This window comes from Notothenia coriiceps, unplaced genomic scaffold (assembly GCF_000735185.1).
Source record: "Notothenia coriiceps isolate Sejong01 unplaced genomic scaffold, NC01 NC01_scaffold00004483, whole genome shotgun sequence".
Classification (NCBI taxonomy): Eukaryota; Metazoa; Chordata; class Actinopteri; order Perciformes; family Nototheniidae; genus Notothenia; species Notothenia coriiceps.
This window is the reverse complement of record NW_011337184.1, coordinates 270100-287401: the sequence shown is the minus strand read 5'-3', so window position 1 is coordinate 287401 and position 17302 is coordinate 270100. Positions and strand designations below refer to the sequence as shown.

The following is a 17302-nucleotide window of genomic DNA, read 5'->3' as shown; positions in this document are numbered from 1 at the left end:
ACACACACACACACCGATAATTGACACCGATACACCAGTTTAAAGTAACGATTTTGATATTACTCAGCAACAAAAACACAACTTGATGAATCTTGCCCTGCTAATCTCTCTATTGTTATTCTGCCTTTTCGGACCCGTCTGCCACAAGCTATTTATACAAATACTCACAGCAGGTTTTCTGTGCTTTTCAAGCTCACTGATTCATGGGATTGGGATTCATTGCTTTCCTAAAAGTGATGACACATAAGTTTCAGAATACCAGACATGCAGGCATTTAAGGCACATGACTGCAATAATTAGGGGGCAGGTCCCTTGTCAGCAGCTAGACCTGTTTTATTGCTCCACAGTACCGTTCAAAGAAGTAGATGGGGTTTTAGTATCGTCCGTTTGCATTGCTTTACAGTATGGTGCCTACTTACTTACTGATAAGGTGTCTATGGAGATAAGCTTGCATAATGAGTGACGTTATTTTAAAAAATAAAATGGTTGTCATATTCTATTCCTTATAATCTTAAAATGTCTATTTGAAGTAATTTTTCTGTTGTTTTGTTCGGTTGTAATTTTGTCTAGTATCCTGATTTGGAATTGTCTCTCAAAGCACTTTCTAAACTGTGTTGAAAGTGCTATATAAATCAAGTTATATTAACAGTAATCCAACTTTATTCAGATGTTTTTATGACATCCTGATGTGGAATCAATTACACAGGAATAGCGAACAACACATAAAGACAGATATAAAAAACATAAAACATGTAATTCAATTATAAAATAAATACCAGATAATAATAATAATAATAATAATGTTACAAAAATGCTGAAATTATTATTATTTATTTTCTGTTACTTCACAACACAAGATGTAATTAAACTACGCCATTTTTGGTAAATTTATTGAAATCGGGGCGACAGCAGCAAAAAACAAAAGTGTATTTGTTTTACAATTTACTTCTACGTATTGATTTGCGTTGGCCATTGTTGGATGGCTTAACCCAATTCCACTCATCACCTGTGCGTCATTCCTGCTTGCTCACTTTGTCAATGGGTGTATCCCTGCCTCATGCGCACACCTTACCTGTTAGTGTCTTCTTGGTAGTAGGCATTTGCAGAATTACGTTACTTTTGTGAGGTACAGCAGTCTAATGTATGGGCTGGACAGATGACCTGACTGATGACAGAAACCAGAAAAGAGAAATAATGTTGACTCAACATTAGGGAGACTTCCATCTTGTGAGAAAATAAGTATATAGTAATTTTTGGAGTCTTCACCTAAGGCAGGTAAGCAAATAAAACAGCTGACTCTTCATTTATATTAGCCCTTATGTTGTGTTCGGATCTCCCGTGACCCGTTTCAAGTTAAAATTATATAATAACTACGCTCTAGTTTTTTTTATCGCAACAAGGCTTCATGATATCCTCCACAACAGCTATATAAACACTACAAAACAGATTTGGCAATTTTAGCCAAGTCTGAAGGTCAAATTTGGGCCAATCGAGATTCATCTTTGAATTTAGACATTTCACATGACATTTTGGAGATAGTTTTTTCAACTTTCAATAGCCTTTATCTCCCTCATGGTTTTTTTTCTGTCCATGTACAACTGTGGGCTTCAATGTTTCATTAACTTAGGACTTAGTGTTCTTTTTATAAGGTCCATACTTGAACTTAGGGTTTCTACTTGAACATGTTTACATGTTTTAATGTTGAAAAAACCTGAATTATTTATTAATATGCTATGACCAAGTATACCTGTATTCACCCTCTGACCTAAAAGGATTGATTTAGGCAACTTGTATCCTAAAGCAAAGTCAAAAGCATCAGTGTGTGGAAATTCTCAGATAGGGGGCAAATATTTTAGTGACATGGGAAGGGGAGCCATATCTTAATGTCTTATTAAACGCCATGTTTTCTCACAACAGACATGACAAAAAAAAACGAAGTTAGTTGTCTTAACTCACAGTCTGTCTCCAGATACCCAAATGTTTGTGCACAAGCCCACAAGTCCTTTCAATGTATTTTGATACTCAAAAACATGTATTTTTTTTTTCGAACATTCTTTTTACTGTATATGTTTGCAGTTAAATGGCAAGGTGCTTCTGTTGTTAGCGCAGAGTGTTGATCTGTGTTTGCACACCATTCATCTCCCTGGCACTGCTGCTATTCCTCATCATGGTCATGTTGTGCAAGGCCATGGAGTCAGGTATCCCAAATCCTCACTTTGTTGCCCCGGGAAATCTTAAGAATGAAGGCTTCGACCCACTGCCCAAAACGTTCTGGGTTACCAGCCTGCATGGTCAAGCCATATGGAACCGCCTCCAGCTGACAAACGATCATCGTTTCAACCCCATCCTCCACCCCAAAAAACTCACGAGGCGATTTGAAAATGGTAACTTTAATGAAGCCATACTGAAGAATGTTTACTCTGAAGTTACTGAAATCAAACACAAACTACGACAAGCTACCACAGCAGATATAAGATTTTGTGAGCCATATGCAAAGAAGAGACTACCCTTTGCTCCTCCAGCCTGATGGAGTATGTGGAGCCGGGGCAAAGGATGAGAAGGAGCCCCCTCTTCTTCTTCTGGCCATTAAGTCAACAGAACTGAATTTTAAGAACCGACATGTCATTCGACAGACATTGGGCCAGGGAGGATGGGTAGCTGGACAGAAGAGAAACAACAATGGTGTAGGGTACGTCCGCAGGGTCTTTTTGCTGGGCAAGGAAAATACTGAGGAGTTGGGTTTGGATCTATCTGAGATACTGCAGATGGAGAGTAAACTTCATGGAGACATTCTGCAGTGGGACTTTAGTGACACATTTTTCAACCTCACCTTGAAAGATGTACTGTTCTGGAGCTGGTTCTCAAGCTTGTGCGGCCAGACTAGCTTTGTGTTTAAAGGGGATGAAGATGTCTTTGTCAACACCCCAAATATGTTGAGCTACCTAAAAGGTGAGCTAAAGAAGCCACAAGCACACGAGTCAATGAAAGGCTTTATGGTTGGCAATGTCATAATTAGAGCTTTACCCAACCGAGTCAACAAGTCTAAGTACTATGTCCCAGAAAGCTTCTACAAGGGCCAGTATCCTTTGTACGCAGGTGGTGGAGGGGTGGTGTACTCAGGCCTATTGGCCAAACGCCTACATGATGTGTCTAAAAGGGTCCACCTGTTCCCCATTGATGACGTTTATGTGGGAATGTGTATGGCTAGGCTAAATGCTGGTCCGGTCCACCACCCTGCCTTCCTTACTTTTGATTTTACCGGAAACGATGAAGACCAACTGTGTTCGTATCATGGAATCCTGTTGGTCCACAGATGTCTCCCCAACCAAGTATTAAAACTGTGGGCCAACATGAAAAAAACCGAGGCACAGTGTTGGGGTGTGCCCCTGAGAGGAGGGACAAGAAGAAACACAACACTGTAAGCAAACCCCAAGTTACTTTAAAGATTCACTAGAATTGTTGTTCAGCTGTCAGTCATAAAGAGGTGACACTGTATTACGCTGTATTTATTTTCTGCAGGCATCCATGTTCTGGGATTATATTTCATTATCTTAAACACTGTGAAAATCCTGGGGTCCATCGACATACCAACAGACTGACCAAAAATACATAATTATTGTTTGAACATTCATTTCAGATAAGAAATATAATATGAAATACAAATTATTAATATTCTTATACAAATAATTGATTTTAACTTGTAAAGCATTACCATTCACATTATGTCTTTTTTTAAGTTTAGCCAAAGCTTGATAACATTAGCTACATTAGCCAAAGTATGCACATGGGAGAAGTTAGCCTTTCTGTCAAAAGGGTTTAGCCAACAAAACGATTTGGTCGAATGTAAAGAATCAAAACCATTACATATCATGGTTTGGGTTAAATTAGACCCTTTCTGGCAGAATGCACTGATGGCTAACTTCTGCCATTAGCCCACCTTAAACTAGTGGTCATATAAGACAATGTGAGGTTGAAGTAGCAAAACATTCAAGTGAGCAATAACGTTTTTGTGTCCTGTGAATTCATATTTCTGGTTAGCAGAACAATATGTTATTATTTCCTCAAAAATGTACATACAGAAGTCTTGTTTTAAGGGCTAGTAAAATATCACTTCTATTTATCTAACAATTGTAATTGTATATATATATATATATATATATATATGTCATGTCATACATTGTTTTACTTTCACTATTTATGTGTAATGATCCCTCCTTTGTTTTGCTATGTATCATCTTTATTTTATCTTATGTATGTACAAAAAGTATGCTCAATGTAACTATGTTAATTAAACCACTGCTGGGATCATTTGAGTGGTTTAGCCAGATCTGCAGAATGTTTATGTCATCTGAACTGCAGCTGGTGTAGCTCCTTTAGCTTTCACTGATTTATAAGTGAAATGTCTGGCTCCATTCCAGTTACGCTTCGTAGAAAGAGAACTGTGAAGCCAATGTGATGTATGACTAAAATACATTCTTGTTTATTCCTTTATTTCCTGTCCTTTCTTATCCCAATATTAAATTCACCCAGTAGACTTATTTTCTTTCTGTTTAGCTAACGTTTGCTAACAATCTACATTAGCCAAAGTTAGCTAACATTAGCAAACCAGCGCTATAAAAAGTAATTCTGTAGTACAAACAATTGTAAAAGTGACGTGCTGATATGAGAGCAAAACGTCGAAACTAGTAAACCCGCTATTTGGAAGCCTTTGAAGAAACCTTAAAGGTGTATTTCTTTGTGACATGGAAGTTATCACTACATGGACAATCACTGTGACAAATGACATGCTGTCTTCAAATGGAGTCTATTCTTATCATGGAGCAGGCAGCTCAATATCAGTGAAACCAATGAGCTTGTGGGGGACTTCTTGATGATCATTGAGAGAATCATTGAAGTGAAATTCCTTATATCAGCAAGTAGGTAAGGTATGTAAACAGAGATAAGGCACAAAGCACTAGCACAGCTATTAGGTACAGAAAGCTGACACAAGGCCTGTTTGAATGTAAACTATTTCGATCTTACTGTGCTTGTGACAAAGTAAATCCCAAAGTCTATCAGGTGCATTTGTTAGAGAACTAAATCAATAAAAGAGCACTAACACTCCAGCTAGTCATAAACATATCCGTGGTTAGAGGACCTGTGGAACTGGAAAAGGTGTTTATTTTATCACTCCACCCCGACTTCTAAACCAACACCTACATTTGGTCAACCTGCCAATTTTTGATTTGTTTGTTTTTAAACTATTTAATATGTCCTTTAAAGAAAGGATGAGTCATTATCTCACAGTATGGCCAAAGCATGACGGTTAACAATGCTTCAAAATATGAATGTCTAAAGACATACACACACACCCATCACCCAAGATTATTGACACAAATTCAGTTTCCATCCAGTTGTGAGATATGGTGTCAATCTCTCCTTCTTGGCTAGAAAAGTGTTTTTGCAAAATATTATAACGTCACAGTGAGGTTAACCTATTGGATATAAAATGTCACTAATTTATCATTTCATCCTTTTAGACATTTGTATGAAATTTGCCTTTTCATTTTTGAGTTATGGCCAACTTGTTGTGCTGTTTACAGTGAGCTTGATCTTTGACCATCAACATGTAATAATTTTATCTTTTTTTAATGAAAACATGTTTAAAATCAATATATATATATATATATATATATTATATTGTCGAGATATTTCCAGTGGTATGAATTCATATAAATTGACTTTGGTATTGTAATTGGGTTAAAATGTGGGACTATCAAGTAACAGTCTGAATAACAGAGACTTAGAATATTAAATAATTATTTAGGGTCGAAGTTCTTCATCCACATCATGTTATTTCACAGCAGAAGGAGTGTCCTTATAATGCAAAATGATAATAATAATTTTGGATGTGAATTGTCATGCTTCAGGGGAAATGTTTCAAGAAGAGATAGTCATCTGAAATAAATAACATTCTTTACAAGGAGAAGATCTATTTCAAAACTTTCATTATTACACAAACCAAAATCAGAGACCGGGTAAGGAATGTCAGATGATGCACAAAGCGATCACAATGGCAGCTTATACAACAGCTTGAGGTCAACTCAAATTAATACAAAGAGCGGCAAAAGTCCAAACAATGGCCTCTTGAGGAGCGGCAAAACTGTAAGTGTGTTACACCTCACACACAACTCCTAAACAAACAGAATAACCATTCAAGTGTTCCGTCATTAGTTTTGAGTATTTAATTGTTGTGAGTGTCTAACAGTCTCATTTTGTCCTATGCGGTATGAATCGATGAACAGTTTACATATACATTATCCTGCATAAGAACATTATGAGCTGTTATATTGGTGAACAAGTAAAGGCAGCACTAGAGGTCATTTTCAGTAAGACACTGAAAGTACAGTAGAAAGTGATCATTAAGTAATACAGCATTCTTTTTCAATTTCAGGTCAAGTTTGATATTGCATATTTTCTTAAAGCATATAACCGGCAAAACTTATTTCGTTCCATCAAAAGATCAGTGTGTGGATTTGATTCCCCTATGTATTAAATGTTGGGTTCTTGAACCCTTCACAAACGCAGCACAATCTACTGCTTCTTCAGCCATGTGGATTCTTGAACCAAGTTAAGACTGCCACTTCAACACGCAAAAGGAAAGTTCGAAAACACAATTCTTAGTTTTAGGTGATTATACACTCTGGAAAACAGTTATGAATATTATAATTATTTTCTGCTCTACATTCTTGACACTGGTCCTTTAAATACAAGTCCGTTCAATGATGCGTCAACAACAGGCTACCTAGAGCGAGCAGTTGCATGAGGATCGAGGTTTCAGATCATCATCACTTAGTCAGCGATATCAGCAGGGTGCTGACTCATGATTTCTTTTACAGCTCTCGTTGGCTCTCCTGATTGTCCGTGTCCTCCTCATCTCTGCCACTACGAACCATTTTCTGTCCTTTTCTCTTTGCCATCTTCTTCTTCCTCATCACTGTCCTCCTCCTCGCTCTCAATGTACTGGTAGTTATTGCGGTTGGTGTTTACAAAAAGGTCGCTCTCGTCATCCTCAGAGTCACTAAAGTCTTCTTCGTCTTTATCCTCCGTGTCCTCTCTCTTTTCCTGCCCTTTTTTTATCTTTTCCGGCTCCAGTGGCTCCTCTGTGAATCCCTCCGGCCTGAAGGCAGTAAAGGAAACACAAAACAACTCAGTTACTCTTGACAAACTGATTGGTTGTGCGTGTGCGTGTGCGTGTGTGTGTGTGTGTGTGTGTGTGTGTGTTCCCACTTACCAGAGCTGCTGTTTCTGCAGGTTCTGAATGTGATCTTTGTAGAGAATGAAGCTGATCTCTGCCTTCACCTTCTCTCCTTCCTCAATGGGATCCACTATCACATAGTCTCCTTGGAGATTAGAAACATATATGAAATATGAACCAAAAAATAAATCTCATTAAAAATAGAATGAAAGAGATTTTTCTTTTGAGCCTGTATAATTCCTACCCACGCTAGTGACTGATATTGCACATTTAGTTTGGATTTTATATCAATATCTATTCTCTTGTAAAAGCCCTAATTACAAAACAGCATTTTTTTAAAAAGCCACAGACAACACAGGTAAAGACATTGTGTTAGCATATATAAGCTACAGGGGATTCTCTAGAAAAATAAAGTATAGATGAGAGCAACACTAACGTCACTTCCAGGTGAAATGAAGGCCCCATGTCTTAAAGCTGTATATTTTGCACCTCAAACAACACAAATCCCAAGTTACGGTTTCTTTACTACCTCTACAGAAAAAAAGAAACGATATAATTCAGAAATCACAGTACAAGTGTTAGCCCGGTTTAGACAAAACCCTGTATACCCATTGTTTAGCTACATACAGGATAAAAACTTTACAAATCCTTATGATATTGCAGGATTTTGAAATAGATCTATGAATTGCTATTAACAATATCGAGCAGTTACTTTATGAGTGGATCACATCACAACAGCTTTTTGAGCTTTTTTGATGACTGAGCTCTGTAATGATCTATATTTTCAATCTAAACATCCATCACTTACCTTAGTCTAATATAGCTAAGAAACCGTTTTTATTGGCTCAACAGTTGACAGTAAAATATATATAGTAAAGCTAGGGTATAATACTAGAGTATAGCCTTATTGCGTTTGTCCTAATTTTTCAGTGTTCATAGTGCAAGCTCATTTTGATTTTGTTCAGAACCCAACATTACACTCAACTCATTTGGTTATTGCTGTAACTTTAATCATGAAACACACGTCACATATATATTCAATTCAATGTGTGTTGAGTTCGTTATTAGCAGTTTATTAGTGTAGATGTTATGCCACCCTTGCTGTAGTATTGTAAGTAAGGGTGCCTGTGAGACACATAAATTCTCTTCTGTGTCTTTTGCTCAAGTGTTTGTGAACCCCGGACTTACCTCTCTTGATCCAGAGGTTCTTGCGGAACTTGGGGGGCATGCTCACCAGGAACGTCACGCCCTGCGCCGTGACAGCTTCATGGAGGTTGTTACCACGGCTACCAGTAACCTACCCATGGCAAAGGAGGGAGACAGAGTGAGGATAGGGTCTTGCATCGATGAGGGTGGTTATTTACAGTCAGTGCGTTAAATCCAAAGCAGTCTTCACACAGTTCACCTTCACTATCTGCTGGTTCTCTGTGGGAGTGACAAAGTCTCCAAGAACTTCCTTCACAACATGCTTGCGTTTGGTGGCCTGTGACATTATCAAAGGTGAACTTCAGGTTCCTCCACCAGCTGAGAAAAAGAGAGTTTCAAGTAATGGGTAGCATTAATTCATCATTATGATATATTCTTATAAGTTAAGCAACCCAGTAGTATATAAAGTAATTCAAATAAACCCAACGTTTACCACGTTTCACTAAGTGCATCATTGGAAGTTATATCATTTAGAAATAGAATATAAATAATTATAATTCAAACATGTGTAATATGTGGTGCTTAAATGGGCCATTCTGCATAATGAGTACTTTCACATTTGGTACTGAAAGTATATTTTGATGGTAGTACTTTTACAATTGTAAAAAGCAGTAGGCCTACACTGAAGTATTACTTCTACTTAAGTAAATCGTCTGAGAACTTCTTCCACCTCAGGTTAAGTAGACAAACTATAACAGGAGGTTTGACTAACAGCAATATAAAAAATGAAAACTGACAAGGTAACATGAAAACAAGCTAAGCTCACACAAACTAGACACCGGTTAGCTTGGCAGCTGTTAACCGCTGCGATTTCAATGATGGACGAATAACAACACTTCATATTCCCTTAACTTTTTGTGGCAGCTGCTAAGCGTAACGTAAGAAAAAATATGTTTTCCTACTTTACTAATAACAGAACTAGTGCCTTATGAGAGTAAGCTAACATTAGCTATCTCAAAATATAGCTCAGGTTCGATAGCAGGTTACATAAATACCTTGAAAGAAAGAAAAGAGTAATTGTGTCTCTGTAAGGAAGGCAGTGTTTAAAGGCAGCTCGACAGCAGCTGAGAATCACTTTTGAATCACGTAGAGATGAATGTATCTGTAACTTAAAGCCGAGCCACATGCGTTTGTTTTCTTGCTTCACTGAATGTTACACTTCCGGTGTCAAGCTCTCCCCTTTCAAAATAAAGGTATGCAATTAGAATTACACTTGGACTTTCAGATAAAAGCCAATCAATACAAAAATACATTCATTTGTTATTACCTTTCTGACTAATAGTAACTAATAAGATCAGATAATTGTTCAAAAAAGATGGGGGGTCTATTTCTTCCGTTGCAGTGCTTTTGCATTGTGAGAAATAGAGTTTTGTTTTTTTCTCAGTTTGTGGAACATTCAAGATCAATAGCATTCAGGTTAAGAGATAAGAGATAAGATAAGATGGTACTTTATTGATCCCAATATGGGAAATTGTTTTTGTTGCAGCAACATAAAAGACAAGGCATTTTACAATAAAACAAAACTACAAATAAACAAGAATAGAAAGAAAATCAAATAGAAAATATACATGTTGAAATAGAAAAATATACATGTAGATATTACAAACTGTTCTCACACAACTCTCAAGGTAAAAATGTTTCTTTGTGAATTTCAAATGTTATCTATTTTGTACTTACATTGGCCAAATCCTTGTTAAATACAGAAGAAATCCACAAACACACGTATTCAACACAATCTTAGTGCATTTTTATATAATTTTCTCTACGAAAATGTGATCTTTGCAGTTTATGAATCAGGTTAATTATACAGTTTAATTCAATCACAGTAAAATGTGATGTTGTATTCGTTTGCATTATCAATTGATTCAAATGAAATGTGTGGTTCAAGTGCATATAGGAAAACAAAATTGTACACAAAGAATTGGATTCCACACTTTTTTATTCAACCTTCATTCAAGTGTGACTGTCTTACAGCAGTTTTTACAATTTCATTGCAGTTACGATCGGAGCATAATTATGTGCAGACCAATATATGGTAAAACTCCCATCTTTCAAAACTCCAGTACTAAATAGCATTAGCATGAGCACTGCATCAAAGAAACAATACAGAATACTAACTACAATATTGCACGCTCTTCATCAAACTAGAAATCAGTTACTGTGAGGAAAAATGAGTTAAAAACCAAAACTGCATACAACACAGCAACCACTATGACCTGCTGGGCAAACGGAATAAAATCTGCACAAATACTTTACTTTAAAAGAAGGATCAAAGTCCTAAGAAAAGCTAGCTTTATTAGAGCTGGTATACTTTTAGTAAACTGACACGAGGTGTGAGGTATGAGGTATGAGATATGAAGATGTGAGTTTGGTTTAACGGAAAAGTAACATCAGTAGGACTTTGTGTGTGAGTGTGTGTGTGTGTGTGCGTGTGTGTGTGTGTGTGTGTGTGTGTGTGTGTGTGTGTGTGTGTGTGTGTGTGTGTGTGTGTGTGTGTGGTTGTAATCATCATGTGTTTTTGATCAATTGCGTGTGAGTGTGTGTATATTGGGTGTTGGTGGTTTAGTTGACGACAGCAGATGAGCACATCTGGTTGATCCCACACGCATTGGACCCCCTGTAGAGGTAGTAGTAACCCTGTATGAGAAAAGAGAGAGAGAAAGAAATACACATGTAAAAAAACTCTCATTAGTTTTGTACAGCATCCCAAATCAAGAAATTCTGCCGATCATTAAATAAAAAAATCTGAATTTGGTTTCCAATTGCTATATTTCCAAAAATATTAAATAAATATTTTTTTATGTCAAAAACTCTGTCTCTAATCAACAAACAAAGACTTTAAGAAGGTGAGTTTGTCTTACCTGCTCTCCATAATCCTCTCCCCAGCTGTTTTTGATGGCCCAGAATGGGATATTTTTACCTGAAAACACAGACACTTTATAACACCAGTAGTAAGTGGGTATATGAGGACAAAAACGGAACAACAACTCTTACGTTCTCCGTATCCCACCATCAGCACAGCGTGGTCGATCATCCAGGAGTTGCAGAAGATCTTCATAGGGTGAGACACACCCTTCCTGTAGAACTGCGGGAATGTAAAAGACAAAATGAATTAAATGTGGTTGCATGTCGATGATCCCATAAGGTGCAATTTGACATTAAGTTATCTTCTGATGTATCATGTAGATAGAAGTGATGGCAGTGGTGGACAGAGCTGCTTACCTGCATGGCGAAGGCATTCAGTGCAACAGAGACGGGTCCATTCTCAGCCAGCCAAGCTGCAATGTCTGTAAACATATAATAAACACGTAGTCCATTTATTAGCTCTTTGTTACCTATTGTTACACAGCAAAATGATCAAGTAACAATAAATTAACCTGCTAAATCAACACCTACTCATTTGCACTTCCACTTATTTTAGTCATATTTTCATTTAACCTTTATCAATGCTTTGACCTAAGATACAAAATGAAAATGTCAGTAATTCTGATAATTAAGTTGACAGTACTTAAACATTTGTAAAGTGAAATAAACATGTGACAGGTAGAGTGTATTTAGTGTTTTATATAGATCTACTCTACACACACTTTTTCCCATTTCATGTCTACTTCTAGTTTTTTATTTTGTTTTGAAAAGATTTGATCCAAAATAAATGTTCTGAAACTTAGGTTCAGATTACTTCTCGACTGAGCTTTAAATAGAACTATTTTAGCCAACTAAATAGTATTTATTATAGGTTGCAAGTTTTCCTCCAGAACCCTCGACATAATTGTTTTGCCGTTTTCAGATGAATTGTTTTTAGGATATTCAAATATAAAATGGTGATTTTCTGAAGCCACAGACTGTATGTCGTTATTCCCTCTCTACAGGCTTAGCCCACTCACCCTTCTCGTCCTTGGACAGCTCCACAGAGCTGTTGATGTAGGCGGCCACCTTCATGCTGGTGAAGTCACAGCTCTGCTTCTTGCCGGTGTAGGAGTAGTCTGTCTCTGTCTCCAGGCCACCTAAACAACACATGCAGGGGAACAAAGTGAAAAGCTCGCACACAGTATTAGCATTAATCACAAGAACACTTCTGCAGGGTGTTTAGATTAGCCGTGGGATGGTGAAAACCTTTAATGTCCTGATTATTCTGACAATGAGAGTTATGATTCACAATGTTATTATTCATTCAAATGAGTGTCTTCTAAAAATGACATTAAACAACGTAAAATGAAGATCCATTTCAGTGTAAAACATCTTAAATATATATTTTCTTTTTTTCACCTTCACTACAATGACAGTTTATAGCTTAGACTAAACCATTAATGGAAATATATAAAGATATCAGGATTTTTTCTAGAAAAATACAGTATGACGGCAATATTGTGGCGCTGATTTTGTATATATATACAGTATAAATTATAGATATATCAATTATCGCGAGAACATGACGCCCGTCTACAAGATGGCGACGCAGACGTAAACAACAACAGGATGTTGGAGGCCCATAAAAACAAAGCTGTCTATGCCGTCTGACGGTCTGTTTGACAAAATGTTCCTATTTCTGGAGTAAATGTATTGTTTTGGACGAACAGAAATATGGTTTTCTGGCACCACTTTTACATTTTATGGGGAAAAACATCATTTTGGTATGAGAGCACGTGCCAAAAGTAAGAATGCGTAGCGCCCTTGTTACCTGGTTCAGACAAAACCCTGGATCCGATTATTCTTCGTGTTTTTTATCATGATTTGCAAATAAATCCTACATCGTCCCACCCCTAGCTATCAATAAAAAGCTTTCACTTCCAAAGTAAAAGTATTGGGTATTTGAAGCTTAAATATTTCATCTCAAGTCTTTCTTACCCAGCTTCTCTATAGCTTCGTAAGCGTTGGACGGCAGCCCTCCTTTGCACGCCTGGTCCAGCCCATCACAGTCAACCAGCTCTGAGAAGGAAAACCAAATAAACCAATCAAAACATGACCTATATCTCGTAATATAAGGAAAGATGTTTTTTTGAGAAGGAGCAAAATATAAAATGATTGTATCGTTTGTGTCTGTGCACATGTGTGTGTGTGTTACCTTGTTCAGAGAGGGACAGCAGCGTTCCATTTTTCAGGAACCACTGGCCTTCGATGTTGCCTGTCACAGAAAATGCCCAGCAGGATCCACACATACCCTGCGACACAAACAAACAGAAACACACACTCCAATCAGCAGGAAGTGGGCAGGAGGTGTAATGTATTCATGTTCCCCTGTTAATTAGGGGGACTCACCTATAATTAAACCTACCTGGTTCTTGATGGAACTGACAGCCCCGTGATCCCGCCAATCCCAGCTGGCAGGGGCGGGACCTCGGGCAGGAGGAGCCGGTTTCATTAGTCGGTGAAGATTCCATTGACTCAGTAGCGGGTTCAAGTATGCATACTGGAACTCTTCCTCTGAAGGAAAACAGAAGAAGAGCAGACACACTTTAGACACACACACACACACACACACACACACACACACACACACACACACACACACACACACACACACACACACGTACCAGTCAGGTCGCTGAACTTGGTGACTCCATACTCGGCTGAGCCTTGGTCTAAAGTCTGCAGCTTCTCAGCGGTCTTCAGGTTCTCGTGGAAGACAAACAGACGATAATCTGCCTCTGCAGGATCAAAAGGATTTGAAGAAATTCAAAGACTTTATTAGTCATACGCAGAACAGCTCTTGGCAATACAAAGTGTCAGTCTCCTCCACCAATGAAACATCGGTATGATTGAAAGATTTGGCCTTTAACAGTCAAACACTCTGGCCTGGTTATTTATATGGTGCATGTTATGTGACAGGTGTAAACACCCTGGGGCTTTGACAGGACACACAATTCTGGATGCAAAGCAACACATCAAATATCCTGTGAACCTCTCCTTTAGTCATTGTTTGAATGTGTTGGAGTCCTTTTAACTCCATTATAATAAACACATTTTTATACCAATAAACAAGAAATCCACAAACATGTTTAAGATGAAATCCAAGGTATAACTTCAGCCTCAAATGTCTATTTTCCAACAACCAGTTAGTCCTTATTTCATCTTTAATAGTTTTTTTATTATGTGCCACAGATTGAGATATAAACCCCTCCTTTGTCCACGCCATTTTTAAATGTCTTATTTGGTGAGATGCTTATAAGCCATTGGTACACAGGTGCTGAATGGATGTGGGATATTAAGCCTTATGTTTAGTCTTTCATTCTGGGGTTTTTATTGCTTCAAAGACTCAAAGGTTTTGTTTGTCATATGCACAAAGGCAACAGCATAGTTGTTGGCAATCAAAATCTAAAGTCCTGTTATATTTATTGTATAAGTGATATCATATTTTGGTCTTGTCAACCGTTGTCATGTCTCTCTGTCATTGAAAAGCATCTGTGATTACAGTTAGAAAGCTAATGATGTTTTGCTTTGTACATTATCTGTTTAGTCTTTCTACGAGTGGGCTGTGAGCACACAAAGGCGGCAGGTTGTGTAAACAGGAAGGAATATGCACATTGCAATGTTTGTGATGTATAATACATTAGTGTCCGTCCCTCACCCTCCTGGCTGCTGTAGTCCTTGTTGTATTTGACCATGAACTCTTTGAACTGGCCCAACAGCTCCACAGAGTCCTAGCAGATAAAGAGCAGACAAACAAACACACAGAATCAACGACACACCTTTTACCTCATCTCAAATCCCGCTGATGACAGTGAATGGACCACTTGAGTGATGAATTAAAAAAAAATTACATTTAGACATCACTATGAAACTTCCTCAATGTGTTACTTTTGTAAAGACAGTTATATTTTGAATTATACGTTTTTCGAAGCGTTATTTTTAGATATAAAAGGAATTATTATTAAATATGTGCTAATTTGCATACATTCCCATAATAGAAACATGAATATCAGATAAAGCCAGGATGAACCTTTTTGTTTATTTAGTCGACATATTACGGTATAATGTTGTGAGGAGGGCATTCAAGAAATGTTGTATAATTGTATCAGAAAATACTATCAACAGCCTTTAAACTAATCCATTTTCAGTATGTTTTTAGAAACTAAATGTTCTTTAAATCAGACTATAAAGGATTTAGATCTAATTCCTCTGTAAAATGTTTACCTCCAGAGGCTGGCTGGTTGATGCATCGACGATGTTGTTTGTCTCTTCTTGTTGAACTTCAACTGATGAGAAAGACATCAGGACATGTTATGAGTCAGTATGCAGAACATCTTAATTAATGTGTCAGAAAATACATGGATTCTAAATGAGTATGCACATTCAATTGTTTTACTGGGCTTTTTTTTTGATTGCTTGTAAATCATCAGTCAATGATGTATTCTTCATTAGATTATTTCTATTTTTTGTAATAATTTTCTTGAAATGTATATAAAATATGCACTTGACCTGATAACTATGTAATAAAACCCATGAATGTAATGACTTAATGAATATTGTATAGATAATGTTCTGATTTATATTGAAGTAACATTTCAGGTAGCAGATGTTGACATATTTTGAAGGATGATGTAATTTTTTTAAATAATTTTCTTAAAGGTCACATGTCATGGCAATTTCCACTGATCATAATTCCATTGTTGAGGTCTACTAAAATAGAAAAATACTGTGCAATTTTCCAAACTCACATTGGTTTCGCATACAGCATCTCTGTAAAGTATATTATTATATATATATTGTCAAAAGGCATAACACTATCGGTAAACATGTTTTGTACAACACCAGCCAGGACATTGCATTTTTTTACAACACCTTTGATCAGGTCAAGTGCAAACATTCATGAAATTTTTTAGGATTTTATAACATTATTGCGGGTCTAAAACACCATTTAAAAGATTATTTAACCACTTTTTAGAGCCACAGTTACCCTGGAATATACTGCTAATAAAACAGAGGAAGCAAAGCACCATGGGATAGTAGAAAGATAATATAGACAGCAGGCTAATAGTAAGTGCTGTTAACCCTGATGTCTTATGGTAAGAATAAAGGCAAGATACCGGTGCAGAGGAACCAGTCATTCATGTTGAACCACAGCTGTGTTATTCGGCTTTTATTAGACCAAAGCATGTGTTGACTGATCAATGTCAAAGGTCAAACTCACCTTTAGGCTGGCACTTCTGCTTGAGCAGAGTGGAAGTGCCCTGCCAGGGAATGTCCCACACTTCAAACAAACACACCTCCGTCTGACATAAACACGAAACATCACAAGACAGAGATATAAATGGTTAATTAACATGATAGGTTTTCAAATACAGTGTATATTAAATAAGTAAAATAATCTGTTCAGCACAATGCAGCCTAATCTCCCTTTGGATCATCTGTTTTTGACACCTGTATAAAGGCTGTTTTTAAAAATGGGAATGGATCGTCCCTCTAAAGTAAAAAGGAAACAAAGAAGTGTATGTGTTAGTGCTGTGTATGCATGCCTCTGGCTTGCATACACAGCACTAACACATACACTTCTTTGTTTCATAAAGCATTAGCAAGCTTGGGTTCACTTGAAGTCAAACTCAAGTCACAAGATCATATGACTGGTGACATATCTGCTGCTGATTAAACACTAAAAATAAAATACCCCTCTGCAAAATATATGAAAACACAATTAGATGCACCTTTCCTTTTTTTTAAAAATACATCATTACGTCTTCTTATACAACCATGACAATGACCAACTTTGTCTTACTTATCAACAAAAACTCTGTCTTTCTTTCTTTCTTTCGCACACACACACACACACACACACACACACACACACACACACACACACACACACACACACACACACACACACACACACACACACACACACACACACACACACAACACACACAC

At 37.2% G+C, this 17302-nt stretch overlaps 3 protein-coding genes across 3 annotated transcripts in view; 1 reads left to right on the top strand and 2 right to left on the bottom strand.

Annotated features, from left to right (window-relative positions):
• The first annotated feature begins 2489 nt into the window (after nucleotides 1–2489).
• Nucleotides 2490–3422, top strand: LOC104942322 (UDP-GlcNAc:betaGal beta-1,3-N-acetylglucosaminyltransferase 2-like). The gene has a single exon (XM_010767526.1). The coding sequence runs from the start codon at nucleotides 2490–2492 to the stop codon at nucleotides 3420–3422; it is 933 nt and encodes a 310-aa protein (XP_010765828.1).
• A 2552-nt stretch (nucleotides 3423–5974) lies between these two features.
• On the bottom strand, nucleotides 5975–9632 carry eif1ad (eukaryotic translation initiation factor 1A domain containing). Its single transcript, XM_010767511.1, has 5 exons — nucleotides 9439–9632; nucleotides 8643–8761; nucleotides 8426–8534; nucleotides 7274–7382; nucleotides 5975–7159 (listed from the first exon to the last, which is right to left on the bottom strand). Exons 2-5 carry the CDS (start codon nucleotides 8727–8729, stop codon nucleotides 6925–6927), a joined length of 540 nt encoding a protein of 179 aa, XP_010765813.1. The 5' UTR covers nucleotides 8730–8761; nucleotides 9439–9632; the 3' UTR covers nucleotides 5975–6924.
• A 732-nt stretch (nucleotides 9633–10364) lies between these two features.
• Nucleotides 10365–17302, bottom strand: part of ctsf (cathepsin F) — a 41450-nt gene continuing 34512 nt past the window's right edge. Inside the window, exons 5-16 of the mRNA XM_010767525.1 lie at nucleotides 16572–16655; nucleotides 15575–15636; nucleotides 15009–15081; nucleotides 13975–14088; nucleotides 13716–13864; nucleotides 13506–13602; nucleotides 13289–13369; nucleotides 12328–12447; nucleotides 11666–11730; nucleotides 11438–11528; nucleotides 11305–11363; nucleotides 10365–11080 (exon numbers count right to left, since the gene is read on the bottom strand). Coding sequence (XP_010765827.1) covers nucleotides 11006–11080; nucleotides 11305–11363; nucleotides 11438–11528; nucleotides 11666–11730; nucleotides 12328–12447; nucleotides 13289–13369; nucleotides 13506–13602; nucleotides 13716–13864; nucleotides 13975–14088; nucleotides 15009–15081; nucleotides 15575–15636; nucleotides 16572–16655 — 1070 coding nt within the window. The 3' untranslated portion in view covers nucleotides 10365–11005. The remainder of the gene's footprint in view (nucleotides 11081–11304; nucleotides 11364–11437; nucleotides 11529–11665; nucleotides 11731–12327; nucleotides 12448–13288; nucleotides 13370–13505; nucleotides 13603–13715; nucleotides 13865–13974; nucleotides 14089–15008; nucleotides 15082–15574; nucleotides 15637–16571; nucleotides 16656–17302) is intronic.

Coding starts and splice junctions, on each gene's coding strand:
- LOC104942322 (XM_010767526.1), top strand. CDS start 2,490: ATGCAAAGAAGAGACTACCCTTTGCTCCTCCAGCCTGATGGAGTATGT.
- eif1ad (XM_010767511.1), bottom strand. CDS start 8,729: ATGTCACAGGCCACCAAACGCAAGCATGTTGTGAAGGAAGTTCTTGGA. Junction 8,535..8,642: donor AGAACCAGCAGATAGTGAAG/GTGAACTGTGTG, acceptor TGCCATGGGTAG/GTTACTGGTAGCCGTGGTAA. Junction 7,383..8,425: donor GAACCTCTGGATCAAGAGAG/GTAAGTCCGGGG, acceptor CTAATCTCCAAG/GAGACTATGTGATAGTGGAT.